The 13,972-nt window shown below is 37.6% G+C and overlaps 1 protein-coding gene across 7 annotated transcripts in view; it reads right to left on the reverse strand.

The window, feature by feature from the left end:
• The window catches only part of LOC145484906 (tRNA (32-2'-O)-methyltransferase regulator THADA-like), a 656,511-nt gene that overhangs the window by 354,502 nt on the left and 288,037 nt on the right, over positions 1-13,972 (reverse strand). For all 7 annotated transcript variants that reach the window (XR_014049105.1, XM_081463530.1, XM_081463528.1 and 4 more), the window contains one exon: positions 7,188-7,317. Coding sequence is in view for 6 of the 7 variants with exons in the window: in XM_081463530.1 (XP_081319656.1) it covers positions 7,188-7,317 (130 nt within the window). In the remaining variant the exon portion in view is untranslated. The remainder of the gene's footprint in view (positions 1-7,187; positions 7,318-13,972) is intronic.

The following is a 13,972-nucleotide window of genomic DNA, read 5'->3' on the forward strand; positions in this document are numbered from 1 at the left end:
GACATATGGCCTTTGGGCAAACATTATGTATTCCATATTGTCAATACTAGCAAGTAAGACATTGTCAGTGATTAAATTATTAACATTACACTTACAGTCTTTGATTTTGCTTTCATTTCATCTGAGTAGTGATGAGGAATGTGATGGATAACTACATCTCTGTAGGGATGGAATTTTGGGAGGTATTTGCAAATGGTTTTGCTCACTTACACTGTCCATCTCTGCTTGAGTTGGTCCAGTGTTGGCTTGGCTGGAAGAAGATCAATCAACTGGACCTCTGTAAGTAACTTCTGTTCTTGTCTTGTCTAAATTAGGTTCATTGACCTTGTTCAGAACAGCATACTGCTGTGTCCAATGTATGGACAGTTGCTGTGTTCTGTACATTGAATTCTGGCATTAATCATCAAATCAAGGTTGTTCCCCACCAACCTAAGATTTATAGAAACATTTACATATGACTATCTACATAATGAGAAGTTACAGAGTTGACACTCAACAGAAACCAAAAAGTTCCTTGGCTTTTCACTGACCTGTGAACAATTTTCACTAACCTTGTATTGTGAGGATAATAATAAAAAAATGAAATTTGATCATGGGCCAATATACTACTGCTCCTCCACGTGCCACTCAAATAGTATCAAAAGCCATTTATTGATGTTTTTCTGATAGCAAATTAAATTCCACGACTTTTTACTCACTTTGACAGATTTCCCCTGACCATCTACAAATGCCCTGACTTCTCCCCATCCTTCAAACATTGTTGTTTTCCCCCAACTTCTCCCTTGCTGTAGCAGGACCATAGCAACCGTGTTCGAGAATACTGAAATAATTAAATTGCTTGTTTTCCTTCCTTCCTTCCTTACTATTGAAGGTAAGCTTATTAAATTTACCCACTCGTAATTTTCATTTGATATAAGGGATAAAAACAACTAACAGCTGACATCAACAGAAAATCCTAACTGCAGGTCAAAAGTACTTTTGATTTCCATTTGATGGTAAAAATAATTATAAAGTACTCTAGGGTTTTTGGGCTATAAGACTCTATACTCTGCATTGTTAAATAAAGATATACAGTTTAGCACTTCAAACATATCATTCTTAAAATACCTCTGGCATGGAAGTTTCACTGCGACTATGTTCGCTGAAAACCATGCTGATCTTAATCCAGAGCTACCTCCCCCGGCTTCAACAGAACATTCACATGAATCTGCTGATATGGCATTGTTGTTTGCTCTTTTGATAAATTACCTTGATAGGAAGTTGGGAGGCATGGTGGCCTCATGGTTAGCGCGCTGTTCCCCAAATCGAGCGGTCTGGGTTCAAGCCCTGGCTAGGAACACTGTTGTGTTCTCGGGCAAGCCACTCAACTCTCACAGTGCCTCTCTCCACCCAGGAGTATAAATGGGTACCAGAGAATTGTTGCGGAAACCTAACAAATTGCGGAGGAGTGACCTGCAATGGACTAGCATCCAATCCAGGGGGAGTTTAAATACTCCTAGCTGCTTCATGCTACAGAAACTGAGATAAGCTCCGGCAGCTATGAGCCTGTCAGCTCCAAGGCTTCACTTCTTTGATGTTTGTATTTCTTGATAGTTTCCTCCAAGAAGTCAACGTCCACTCACGTTACTTTGTCTTCGTGATGGCCGACTTGTTCTTCCCTGACTTCATTCAACAGCAGACTAGCTACTTTAACTTTCTCGATCTCCTTCTTCCAATGAGACACTTTAGCTGCACAGCTCTCGCCCATATTTCTCTGGAATTCGACAATCATATCCAGAGACATGCATACACCCAATTTGTTTAACATTCATAGATCTTCATGCTTGATCCCGCTATGAAAGAAAACTGCAGAGATATGGTAAGGAGCAGCTGACATGGTGGGGTTTCTTGTTCTAGCAGCAATAGATGTCATCAAGGCCACCAAATTTGTTTTCTTGATATCCAGCTCTGATGATTTTTGCACATTGCATGGGCCTTTGACACAACTGGCTTCAACGGGATTCAAACCCGTGACCTCCGTGATACCGGTGCGATGCTCTACCAACTGAGCTATGAAGCCACACATTGGGAGTGAGGTCAATTAACTGAGTTCATATCTTCCCGTGAGGAGTGAAATGATGTGAAGTTTATATATATATCCCATTGAAGCCCTGATTTTTTCAGGCTTCTTTCCAACTACTTAAATTGGAAAATTAACTGCAATGATCATTCTTCACTTTCATCTACAACCGCAGTTCATATATGAATTATTTCATATAAACTTCACATCATTTCACTCCTCACGGGAAGATATGAACTCAGTTAATTGACCTCGCTCCCAATGTGTGGCTTCATAGCTCAGTTGGTAGAGCATCGCACCGGTATCACGGAGGTCATGGGTTCGAATCCCATTGAAGCCCTGATTTTTTCAGGCTTCTTTCCAATTACTTAAATTGGAAAATTAACTGCGATGATCATTCTTCACTTTCATCTACAACCGCAGTTCATATATGAATTATTTCATATAAACTTCACATCATTTCACTCCTCATGGGAAGATACGAACTCAGTTAATTGACCTCGCTCCCAATGTGTGGCTTCATAGCTCAGTTGGTAGAGCATCGCACCGGTATCGCAGAGGTCACGGGTTCGAATCCCGTTGAAGCCCTGATTTTTTCAGGCTTCTTCTTTCCAATTGCTTAAATTGGAAAATAAATGGCGATGATCATTCTTCACTTTCAGTTCATTGGTAAAGGAGGCCAAATCGTCCAGTCTCGACTTCTTTAGCACTGAATCTGTAGTATTGTTACAGTATTCTAGAAACTTCCCAGCTATGGTTATTCTCAGAGGATCGGCAAGTTCGTCTTGCACATCCTGAATTGTGAATGCCAAATTCGTAGCTGTCTTACATCTTTTTCTGCATAGATTTGCAATCATTGACTTCCTTTTATGATCAAATGAACTAAAGGTCTCAACCCTGGGATTTGGGTTCACAATAACGACTTTCACTTCGGTAGTGCTGCTTTTGAGTAATTCCTCCACATTCATGTGTGAGAAAGCTATTTCGCTAGGTGTGATTTCCTCTGGCGTGATTGAAGGGATGTTATTCGCAGTCAGGCTTGGTGGAGGTAAGTCACTGAATTTGAGTGATTTCTTTGATGCTGAGCTTTCTCTGGATGTTTTTCTCCTTTCCTTGTTTGAGGACTTCAATCTAGCAACGAAATGGTCATTGGCAATAGACGCTTCCATCTCCTTGAATCACTAGAAACCTTGATCGCGGCTTGCTTCCTTTTCTGCAGGCTCAAGTAGATGAAGTTATAAAGTTCAGAAGTGTTTCCCATTTTATGTGCACAGGCATGGTACACACAATTGGATGAAGTGTCTTACCTTTCTATCTGTAAACCAATTTTTGAGCTGATTTCAGACAAAGTGCCATTTTGGAATCCATCAAGTTAAAAGACATTCAAAAGATTTCGTGAGGAAATGTAAGAGGTCTTCTTCAATTCTCCATATTTGATCTTAAGCGGAACAACAACAAAGTCGACAATTATCATTAATATTTCCATCAATTCCTCCCTTGATAGGCTTTTTCGGTGTATCGCCCTTTGCTGCTATTGATATCAGGCAAACACTGCATTGGATAGTATTGTTTTGATGCTAACAGTGGCTTTTCCCTGCGAATCCATTCTGTGCCAAATTGGAAGTTTCACATTACGATCTACACTCTGATTGGCTGGGATAATACGATCCACAAAACATATCATCAGGTTGTCAAAAATGTAATAGAGGGTGGCAATAAATAATGTAGGTAATCTAGGCAGGCTGTTCCTTGCGGCTTCACCGCTTCGTGCACATGCTAAAATTCAAATTGCTTAAACAACCGCCAGGCTACACAGGCTACATAAACATACTATGTGCCAATTACTCCTGAGAGGCATCAACTTCCCAAAATTGATGAGGTTTGGGGGATATTGAAGAAGGCAGTGTGCTCAGCAAATTAGATCTGAAGTGGGGTTACCATCAAATTGAGCTTGGTGAAGAGTCACATGGCAGAGCAACCTATATAACACACAAGGATACGTTTAGATGCAAGTGGTTGATGTTTGGCATCACATCTCTGCCAGGCAAATGTCAACAAATGTTGCAAGATAGTAGTGAAACAGCAAATATTTCAGAAGACATCGCCATTCATGGTCCTAGTGCAGCTGAGCATGACAAATGACTCCAGAAAGTGTTGACAAGGTTGAAAGACAGGGGTCGTATCCTTAATATTGAGAAATGTTTACAATTGTCATATGCTGAAGCTCACTTTTACGGGCCTAGTACTGTCAGGTCAAAGCATTGGTCAAACTGAAGAAAAAGTCAAACAAATCAATGGGGCTGGTGAACCGCAATGTGTCAAAAAATTGAAACTTTCCTTGGCCTGGTGAACATCAATACAAAATTCATTTCAGTGGTAGACCCACTTAGGAGATTGTAAAGAAAAGCAAGCCTTTCATCTTTGGTCTAGAACAACGGACAGCCTTTACAGGACTGAAATGGAGGTTAACTCAGGAAGAGGCTTTGGGTCATTTTGGTCCCAATGTGAAGACAAATATTATTGTTGATGCAAGTCCAATGGGTCTGGGGACAGCCCTTCTATAAGATCACAATGGAGAGAACAGCGTAATTAGTCATGCCAAAAGGGGACTTTCTGATGTAAAATGACTGTATTTGAAAAAGTAGAAAGAACTGAACACTGGGTTCCATGGTTGAAGACTTGTGTATTTTCAGCGGAATATTTGCCTATGCATCTAAACATTACAGATACACTGTGACACCTTGCAAAGATTGAGGAAACAGAGAAAAGGAATATATAAAGAGTATATCAGAAGAGTATATCAGATTCGTAGCAAACACCTCTGTGCCACAGGCAATGGCTGCTAAAGAAATTGAAAGAGAGTTTGTGGTTCTTGATGATTTAGAAACCCTACAAGAGTGCATCAGGACTGGAAGTTGGAACAATTCCAACCTGCCAGATTACAAGCAAATCCAAGATGAGCTTTATTTTTTGGAAATATCGTCCTGTGAAGAACAAGAATAAACCCTGTGTTACCAAGGAAACTTAGAGGAAGAGTGATTCAAATAAGCCATGAAGGACATCAAGGGATGGTGAAAAAGAAATGACTCAGAGCAAAGGTTTTGTGGCCTGCTGTTGATAAGGATGAATTTGGGAAAGGCAGGTCACAGGTGCCAAGTTGTGGGTGAATTATGTAATCCTGAACCTCTTCACATGACTGTGCTGCCTCAAGGGCCCTGAAAGGACATTGTGGTTGATTTAGTGGGCTCATTGCCATCAGGAGACTGTTTTCTCTGTGACTGACTACTACAGCAGATATGTAGAAATCTTGTTTTACAAGAAGAAACAGAGCAGAGGTGGCCATCAACAACTCATGGATTGCCACATAAACTGACAATGAACATGATCCCCATTTTGTGGCAGACACTATTGAAATGTTGTTCTCATACTCACTAATAATTCATCATCACGTCAAGGTGGCTTACTACAGTTTTGATGGATTATAACAGCCCAACGTCTAACTCTTTTGAAAAATGTTCCAAGATGTTTTTCCTTTCTCTATTTACTGTTTACTTAGGTCTAATACCATTCTATGTGAAACTTGAACAATTAAATGTCAACAAATGGCCAAAATGAACAACTGAGTACCTAAGGAGAGACTGGGCACTAGTAGGTTAAATCACTTTTTTTCTCAAAATCTACCTGTATGACCCCACCTCACAATTTCACGAATAAGAAATTGGCTCTGATTTAACATTCATGCAAAGCAAAATAAAAATCTGTAAGACAGATTTTTTGCAAACTAAGAAAATATGAAATCAAAAATAGCTCAAAAATGGATCAATATTTGTTGTGGTCTCTTGACCAATATAGCAGAAAGAAAAATTTTGCATTGACTTAATTTGTTACTTCCTTTCAGCAATCACTTCTTAATCTGTTGATTCCTCTGCAAAAAACACCTCCAATTTCCTTAAATTTTTCTGGTGAGGAATTTTTCCTTCCTTCAACCACTGCAAAAACATGACGATTGGTGCCCTTCATCTTAAGTGAAAATTGTTATTGAACTTCCTGTCATGTTTCTTTCATTTGGTTACCTTTATTTGTGTATTTAATAGGTGTTAAAAGTGAACAGCATTTTAGATCATGAAACTTGCATGCTGAATTTCTGCAATTTAATTTACGGTGACCTCAGTGGGTTTGTTTAGTTTGTTCACTTTGTTGTAATATACTTTTTTGGAGTCTTATTCAGCCACTACACAACTGCCAAGAAAATATTTAAGTCGCCACTATTTTAACAGTTGAAATACGATTGATCTCAAAATAATTAGCTTGTTTTTGTCATCTTTTTGATTTACAAGTTTTATCTCTTTTTTTGCTGCACCATATTATTTTTTTGCCCGGCAAAGAAATTATTTGATTTCTTGTTTTAAAATTTGTTTTTACACATGTCTTTTGCTTTTATTTTCAGTTGTTTCCTCAAATGTTAGCCGTTATAGTACAAGAACAAAAATTCCATTGTAATTAACTCATTTTTGCATATTCAATTTTCTTGGCTTCCATCTGAAATAATATAATTTCTTTTTTCTTATCAGTTTTAATTTACACATCAGGTTGATTTCTTTTTGATGACATTTTTTAATACTTTGGACCTTCATTTATTCAACTTTAAATAAACAATGTCTTGAAACCTGATCTTGTGTCTGTGGTTACTGGGCATATGGTTTATTTTTGAGGTTATGCTTGCTCTGAAATATTACAAAAAGTTCAGGAATTAGGGGTAGGTCATGTGTAATTTTATGCAGGCATCAATGGGTTAAACAGATTACTAGTTATCCTCACATTTTCCCTGGGAAATTGTAATTGCTAGCATTACATTTATTTGCTCTACTTTACTCCCTTCTCTGATCTGTGTCGAAGTGGAATGATAGAAAACTAAGGGTGTATTCCTTTGGGAGAGTCCTAGCCTCCAAAGTGAGCATTTCAGTGAATTTAGAGTTAATATCCACATTTTGCTTACCCGAAAACTGGTGCAAGAGGGAAGACTTGCTAGAAAACCCAATATTTATGAAAACCTATTTGCTTAAGATTTCTGACCATGGGAAGAAATTGGTCTGTATTTCAAATAAAACACATTAACTTTAGACCATACCACTACTTTTCTCGTGGCTGAATATTTCCTTGATCAGTGTTAGACCATTCAAAGCTGAACTACGACGAGCAAATGATGCACCAGGGAACAATGCATCAAACTGGCAAGCACAAAACCAAAGAAGAAATTCCTGAAAGAAAGATAATTAATGTCACAGAAGAAAAGCAGATGACAATAATATTTCAAACCCTTCCTTATATGACTAAAGAATCATAACTTTCTCCCAACTCAAAAATGGTACTTAGGGATACTATTCTGAGAGCACATGTTATTCCATGGGAATTTTGTGAAGCAAGCAAGCCACTAGCCTAATAATGCAAAGAAGTTTGGTGGTACTTTTGTAATTTTCACAGAAGTGATTTATCAGGGGCTTTAAAAATGACGTAAATTTTCCAGCATAGAAATGAGGCTACATAAGTTCATTGCTCATATAATAATAACAATAAAAATAAATTTGAATTTGTTGTGCGCAAATTCCATACGTATGTGTTCAAATGTGCATTGCAATTAAATTACATAAAAAAAGAACGTTACATGCTAAAAGTGAAAATTACAGCTTAAAAACTAAAATTCTAAAAAACTAAGTTATAGGTTAAAAATTACAAGCGTTAAAGTACAATTTATACCTAACTAAAATCTAAAATTCAACCACGTGAATGAAATCACGTCAAACTCACTATGATGATATATATTGATGCTTTAGACACTTTGTGCTCTCTTTGTGGTAAGAGGGGTCATGTGATGAGTTACGGTACAAATGAGGCTACAATGGTTAACTGTTCGTGTATATTAACCATGTGAATGAAATCATGTCAAAATATCTTCAATGATGTTCTTAATGTTCTAAATACAAGTTAGCATTATCTTGTGATAAGGGGGTCACATGAGTAAGTTACCATTGAAACAAGGCCAAGATCTAGACATGGTTTATTAACTTGAAAACACTTGAGTAACTGCAGACAAAATTTTACCGATGTGATGTTATCACTTTGCCAGTTAACAACACAGGTACTGTAACAAATTATTCATGGCAATGATGCTGACTTAGTAATTTCCTGAAAAGAATTTTCCTGTCAAAATAATCCTACATAGAATTCAAAAACTGTTTTTGGATAAATTAATCACCTTGGTGAAAGTTACGAAAGTGCCACTAAACTTTTTTGCATTATTTACAGTCCAGTTAAGATATCTTGGGAGGTGTGGTGGCCTTGTAGTTAGTCAGCTTGTCTCTGGATCGAGCAGTCCACGTTTGAGCCCTGGCCAGGGACATTGTGTTGAAGACACTACGCTCGCAGTGCCTCTCTCCACCCAGGTGTATAAATGGGTAACAGCGAACTTAATGCTGGGGGTAACCTGCAATGGACTAATATCCCATCCGGGGGGAGTAGAAATACTCCTAGTTGTTTCATGCTACAGAAAACCAGGATAAGCTCCCACCTGATGGGCCCCTTGGCTCGTATGCAGATTTTACCTACCTTTACCTATCTACCTTTATCTATCTACCTTTATCTAGACAAGGGGGAGAATGTCACATGTTTGTGCTCTGGTTCAAACCATGCCATACAGCATGTCTGTGTTGTTTACAGTAAAATTCTAATAACAACCTTTGGGCATATTTGTTCAAAACGCATTTGATGGGCTTATTTTCAAATGCCTGGGGACATTTATCACAGGTGCCTGTTACCATAAAGAAGTTTTTTCACCTTCTCTATCTTGGTAAGACTTTTCTGGCTAAAACATTTTTGGTACAAACATGAATATCACATGGTAAGACTCTTACAATAACTGTTCAATCATTTGCACGCTTGTTGACTAATTATCTTCTTCAATAAGAGCAGAGATACCCAGCACATATATAAATAGCTTTATCGTGGATGAATCTTCAAAATTGTGCCACCAAACTGTTTACAGTCTTGCTAGTTCTCAATAGTAAGCAATAACTTGCATCTAATCAGGACTTTGTCAATGCGAAAGTAACAAAATCATCTAAGAAAACTTTAAATTCAGACAACTGTTTAGACTGTCAAGCAAAAAAAACTTATAATAATTTGATGTGGAACTCAATGAAAATAGTGTACTTCATTTGTCCCAAGTTTGAAGCAATTACACAATTGGACTGGAGTGGATAACAATTCAGTGGGTTTTACAACTTACTTATAGAAATTCTGCTTGCACATTATGTTTTTGGTTATGAATAATAATAATAGTAATAATAATAATAATAATGATGTCTATTCATTCAATACAGTATATATCCCATGTTACATAAATTTCAAAAACGATTACATAAGGCACTTCAGAAAGAAATTCTCATATTGCTACAATGTATTTAAAACTAAGCCTATTAAAAATATGTCTGTAACGTGATCTTGTGGGCTTATGCTTAGTTTTATTCCAATCGGTTGGAGATTTTGTCTTGAAATGGAGGTATCTGGGAGTTGAATTGCTACAATTGAGAAGGCAATCACTGGAAAGATAGAGGTGTAGAAAGAGGTGAATTATGTAACATATTTTTTGTATTTCTGGTATCAACATAGACAAGTTCTTACAGCTTTCAAGTGGGAAATTGATTCCAGAATACTCTTTACTTGGTTGTGTCCACTTATGCAACACATCCCACATATTTTTAGCTACTCCAACTTTAGATGTGAATATCTAGACAACCAATCAATATCAAAAAAGCCTGACACACGTTTGTTGATTGATGCCTCATAGATAACACTGTAGAGCCATTTTGCTCATGTTGCAGCATCCGATGATCGATAAATTCAATAGAACCTTTGTTCGTTTCACGCCTTACAGGCTCCTGAAGTTCCTAAAATAAAACCTCCCTTAAATTGTATTTTTATCCTATACTTTGTTTGTTACGCATTCTCCTGATATATACTTTATTAGAGTTGTATTGAAACTGGTGCATGCAGGAAATTTTTCCTGAAGGACACCCCTAAAGGTGGAAAGTAATCTTAACCACAGGGTACCCGAACACTGTATCAACAATAACCTAATCATTTACATTCACGTAAAACAAATGTACTGTTATTTATGTGTGTTCCTGGGCCTTTCTGAACTGTTTCGAAGGGATTTGACTAACAGCGAAGATAGCCTGCGCAGCAAGCGTTCCTCTTCAAGAAGCTTTTCCCCATTCTGGCCACACGCAAAGTGGAGTGAGAGCAAAAAATTGACAAAGCACGGGGTGGTGGGGCGACTGAGAGAGTGCTTCCCCGTAGCCTGCATAACTGGCGGTTTAGTTGGCTTGGTATCGGACAGTATAGAGTGTGATCCACAAAAATAAGTGGTGACACCGCGAGTGGCCTGGAGATGAAATTCTCACATTAGGCCCCTTACGGCATTGCCACTCTCACTGCTTGTTTACGTGCTCTATGTTGACTAAACCACCAGCTACGCAGGTTAGCTTGTGCAAACTCCTCGATTTTCAAAAAACCTGTTTGCCCACGAATGGGGCACCAAATGTGTGCGTCATGGTCACCTTGATGGACAACTGTGTCAAATTTGCTTGAATTATTCAAGGAATAACTCGAGTGTGACTTGCACAATGCAGTGGAGCAACGTTTGTGAAATTGTGGCAGCCCCAGCGAAGATATACTTAAGGGCCCATTAACTGCTCTTTTTAAGCTGTTGCTAAGAAAAATTTATTCTCTCATAACCTTGTCATTTTTACTTGGTTTAGAGTTATTTCATGTGTTTTAACTTTTCAATCATCAGTAACACCAGTGATTAAATGTCATCAGGCCACGCCCATGGTATGTGACTCAATCTGGAAAATTATAAAGGCACCCAAGCATAGAACTTTATTAGGATTTTTCCCCTTGATTTATTATCTTAAATTTAATCTCTATTACACTATGCATAGATTTTGTTTCATTTCTAAACAGTCAGATTTTCTGAGGATTTGAAAATATTAAAAATTTGTAATTTACAGGAAAAAGTATGATTTTGCAAAAGGAATGCATAGCTATGTTTTCAAGGTTGGCTTAAATCGTAACTCATTGAAAAAAGCTGGATTTAATGGAAAACCCCATTTCCTTTAGCATTTAAAGAAACTGGAAATGCCTGCAATATCTGTTGTAAGTTACCCTATCAGCATGTGTGCAGTTTACACTACCAGCCGCACAATAAGATCAAATGAAGCTCACAAAAGCCATACAGAGATGGTTTTTCTTTTTCTTTTGCGGTTGTTTCTCTGTTTTTCTTTTAGTTTGTTTTCGCTTGTACAGTCGAACCTCGATTATCTGGACTCATTGGGACTAGATGAATTAGTCTGGATAATCGAGGATCTGGATAATCAAAAATATGAATATTAATGAAGAACAAAACTGTTTAAATAAAGCAACATTTAATCGTGAAACAACACTTTTACAAATCATTTGTAAAACAATATGGTCTACTGTACATCTTGAACCACCCAACTCTGAGCCAATCAGAACTCATCTGAGTGTTTTTCATTAGTTATGACGTGTGCGAGCACTGCTTTTGCTCTTTAAAAGCAAAACAAACTTGCCTTTGACTACACTTTTCAATGCTATAGTTTTAAAAACAATGTTGCTATGGATCTTGATCATGACTAATAAATATTCATGACAAAATTGGGACTAGAGAAAAAATGCGGATAATCAAGAAATCCTGATAATTGAGGTACGGATAATCGAGGTTCGACTGTACTTTGTTTTGTGAAACACAAAGAAAAAACATCTAAAATGTAACCAAATTTGAAAGTTTTTGAATTGTTTAAATTTTCCATGCTCAGGCTGACGCAAGTAAAATTTCACCTTAGCAACGTGCATAAGTGCACGTATGAATCGGTTAATGGGCCCTCAAGGTGAATGGTATTTGATTTCACTCAGATGACACCATCTTTAGAGGGTAAAGATTTGGTGGCTATATTACCCACTGGATTTGGTGAAAGATTGCATCTTTAGTGCTGTTTTAATTAATCAATCATGCGCAAAGATCAAACAGCAACCAGGGAAGGAGAACCAATCTTTGAAAGTCTTATTTGGCAACCTCACTCAACTGAGTTGTTCTTGTGCCCAGATAATATGAGACTGAATTTTAGAAGCCAGTGACTGGTCGTTTTCCCCGCAAAAGCAAATTTACACCCGTGCTGACAATTGTCTGATTTCCAGTCAGTTCTACACAGCAGCAAGAGGAAATGACCATCAAGCTAATGAATGGTTGAAGTCAAACCACAGGAAAAGCTGGTCCTAAGCCATACATTTGGCTTTAACATTGCCCTCCAAATGAGTATGAAGATAGCACTATTATGATTTTAGCAACCTTGCTGGTCAAAATAAAACTATACTAGCACACGGTAAATTGTTCCATTATTTGAGCTAAAGCTAGCCTGTGTCAAAAACGGAAATTTATCCATGGTAGGTTGTGTCTGCAATGGAGGCTAACAAAAAGGTGGCAGTAAAATTTTTCTACACTGTCAACAAACAGAAGGCATTTCTTTCCATTATTTGTGAATACTGGGGGTATTTTAGGGCTAGCACCATTCTGGCACCTCTGAAAAATAAAATTTCACACTCGGTGACAAGTTGTCAATCATTAAATGAACTCAACCATGAAAAACGGTGGGCACTTCTCAAAATCAAGGAGTTTGCGGGCAAGCGTTCCCTCTCTCGCCCAACTACCTCCTGCTTTGTCAATTTTTTGCTCTCGCTCTGATTTACACGCGGGCAGAATGCAGAAAAGCTCTTCATATGGGAACGTTTGCCACTTTGTAAATGTGACATTCAGATTACATCTCCAGTTTTTATTATTAACTCTCATTGGGCTTATCAAACCTGTGAACCTCTCCAGCAATGAGAGTTCATAGTCAATGATGACAATGATTTAGTCTATAATTGCAAAAAGGCTTTTCTTTATGTGGCTGAGCTCGAATCAAGCTCATTTTATGACTATGAAGTGTTGAAATACTCTTCTTCCACGAGATATAAAAATTTGCTTGTTTTTTTCAGCAGGTGCTTTAAAAAATGCCACCAAAATCCGAGCATTTTCTCTGAAATTCCAAATAATTTTCGTATTGTCAGAGTAACGAAACACTCACACGTGAGCAAAAAGCCGTTTAAACTGCTGCTTCAAAAAATCTGCTTCCAATAACAAATATTGATTATTAAGTTTTTTAATTCTGTTAATCTGATGCTGCGATGGATGTAGTGATAAAGGAGTGTATTATATAAAACTAGTAGTAATCAAAGATTAGAGCAGTGCATTCATGCACATACTTTGCATGTTTGGTCTACTTTGTGGCATTCGTTTGATCGAATGACAGATAACGATCTGCAGATTATGCTGAAGCCTGCAGTAAAAGTGTTGTTAATTAATTAAGTATTAACTTGCACTGGACAAAATATTGCCAACACTTGCAGCAAATATTTCTTGAGAAAAGAAAGTTTTGACCAGTGACTCTACAAGACAGCATGTCGCAAAATGTTTTTAAATTTTGTGTTTGTATTTGTTTACATTGCTCGAATTTACTTCTTGTTTTCACAAATGAAAGAGGTTAATTAGCCATTCTGACTGCAAAACATGGCCTTTTGGTGAGTTACACAACACAGAAAGTTCATTTTCTGACAACCAATTATGGCACAATGAATCTGCTGAGCTACATATTGGAAAATTTTTTCTCACCACAGATCTGTGGGTCACCATGGCTATTTGCTGAGCTACCACAACTCATGGCCATTTGCCATCACCGAGCTACAATGCGGACTGCCTCTAGCAATCCCCTGAAAGTAACATCAAAAAATTTTGGCCGCTAA

This window comes from Orbicella franksi, chromosome 4 (genome assembly GCF_964199315.1).
Source record: "Orbicella franksi chromosome 4, jaOrbFran1.1, whole genome shotgun sequence".
Taxonomy (NCBI): domain Eukaryota; kingdom Metazoa; phylum Cnidaria; class Anthozoa; order Scleractinia; family Merulinidae; genus Orbicella; species Orbicella franksi.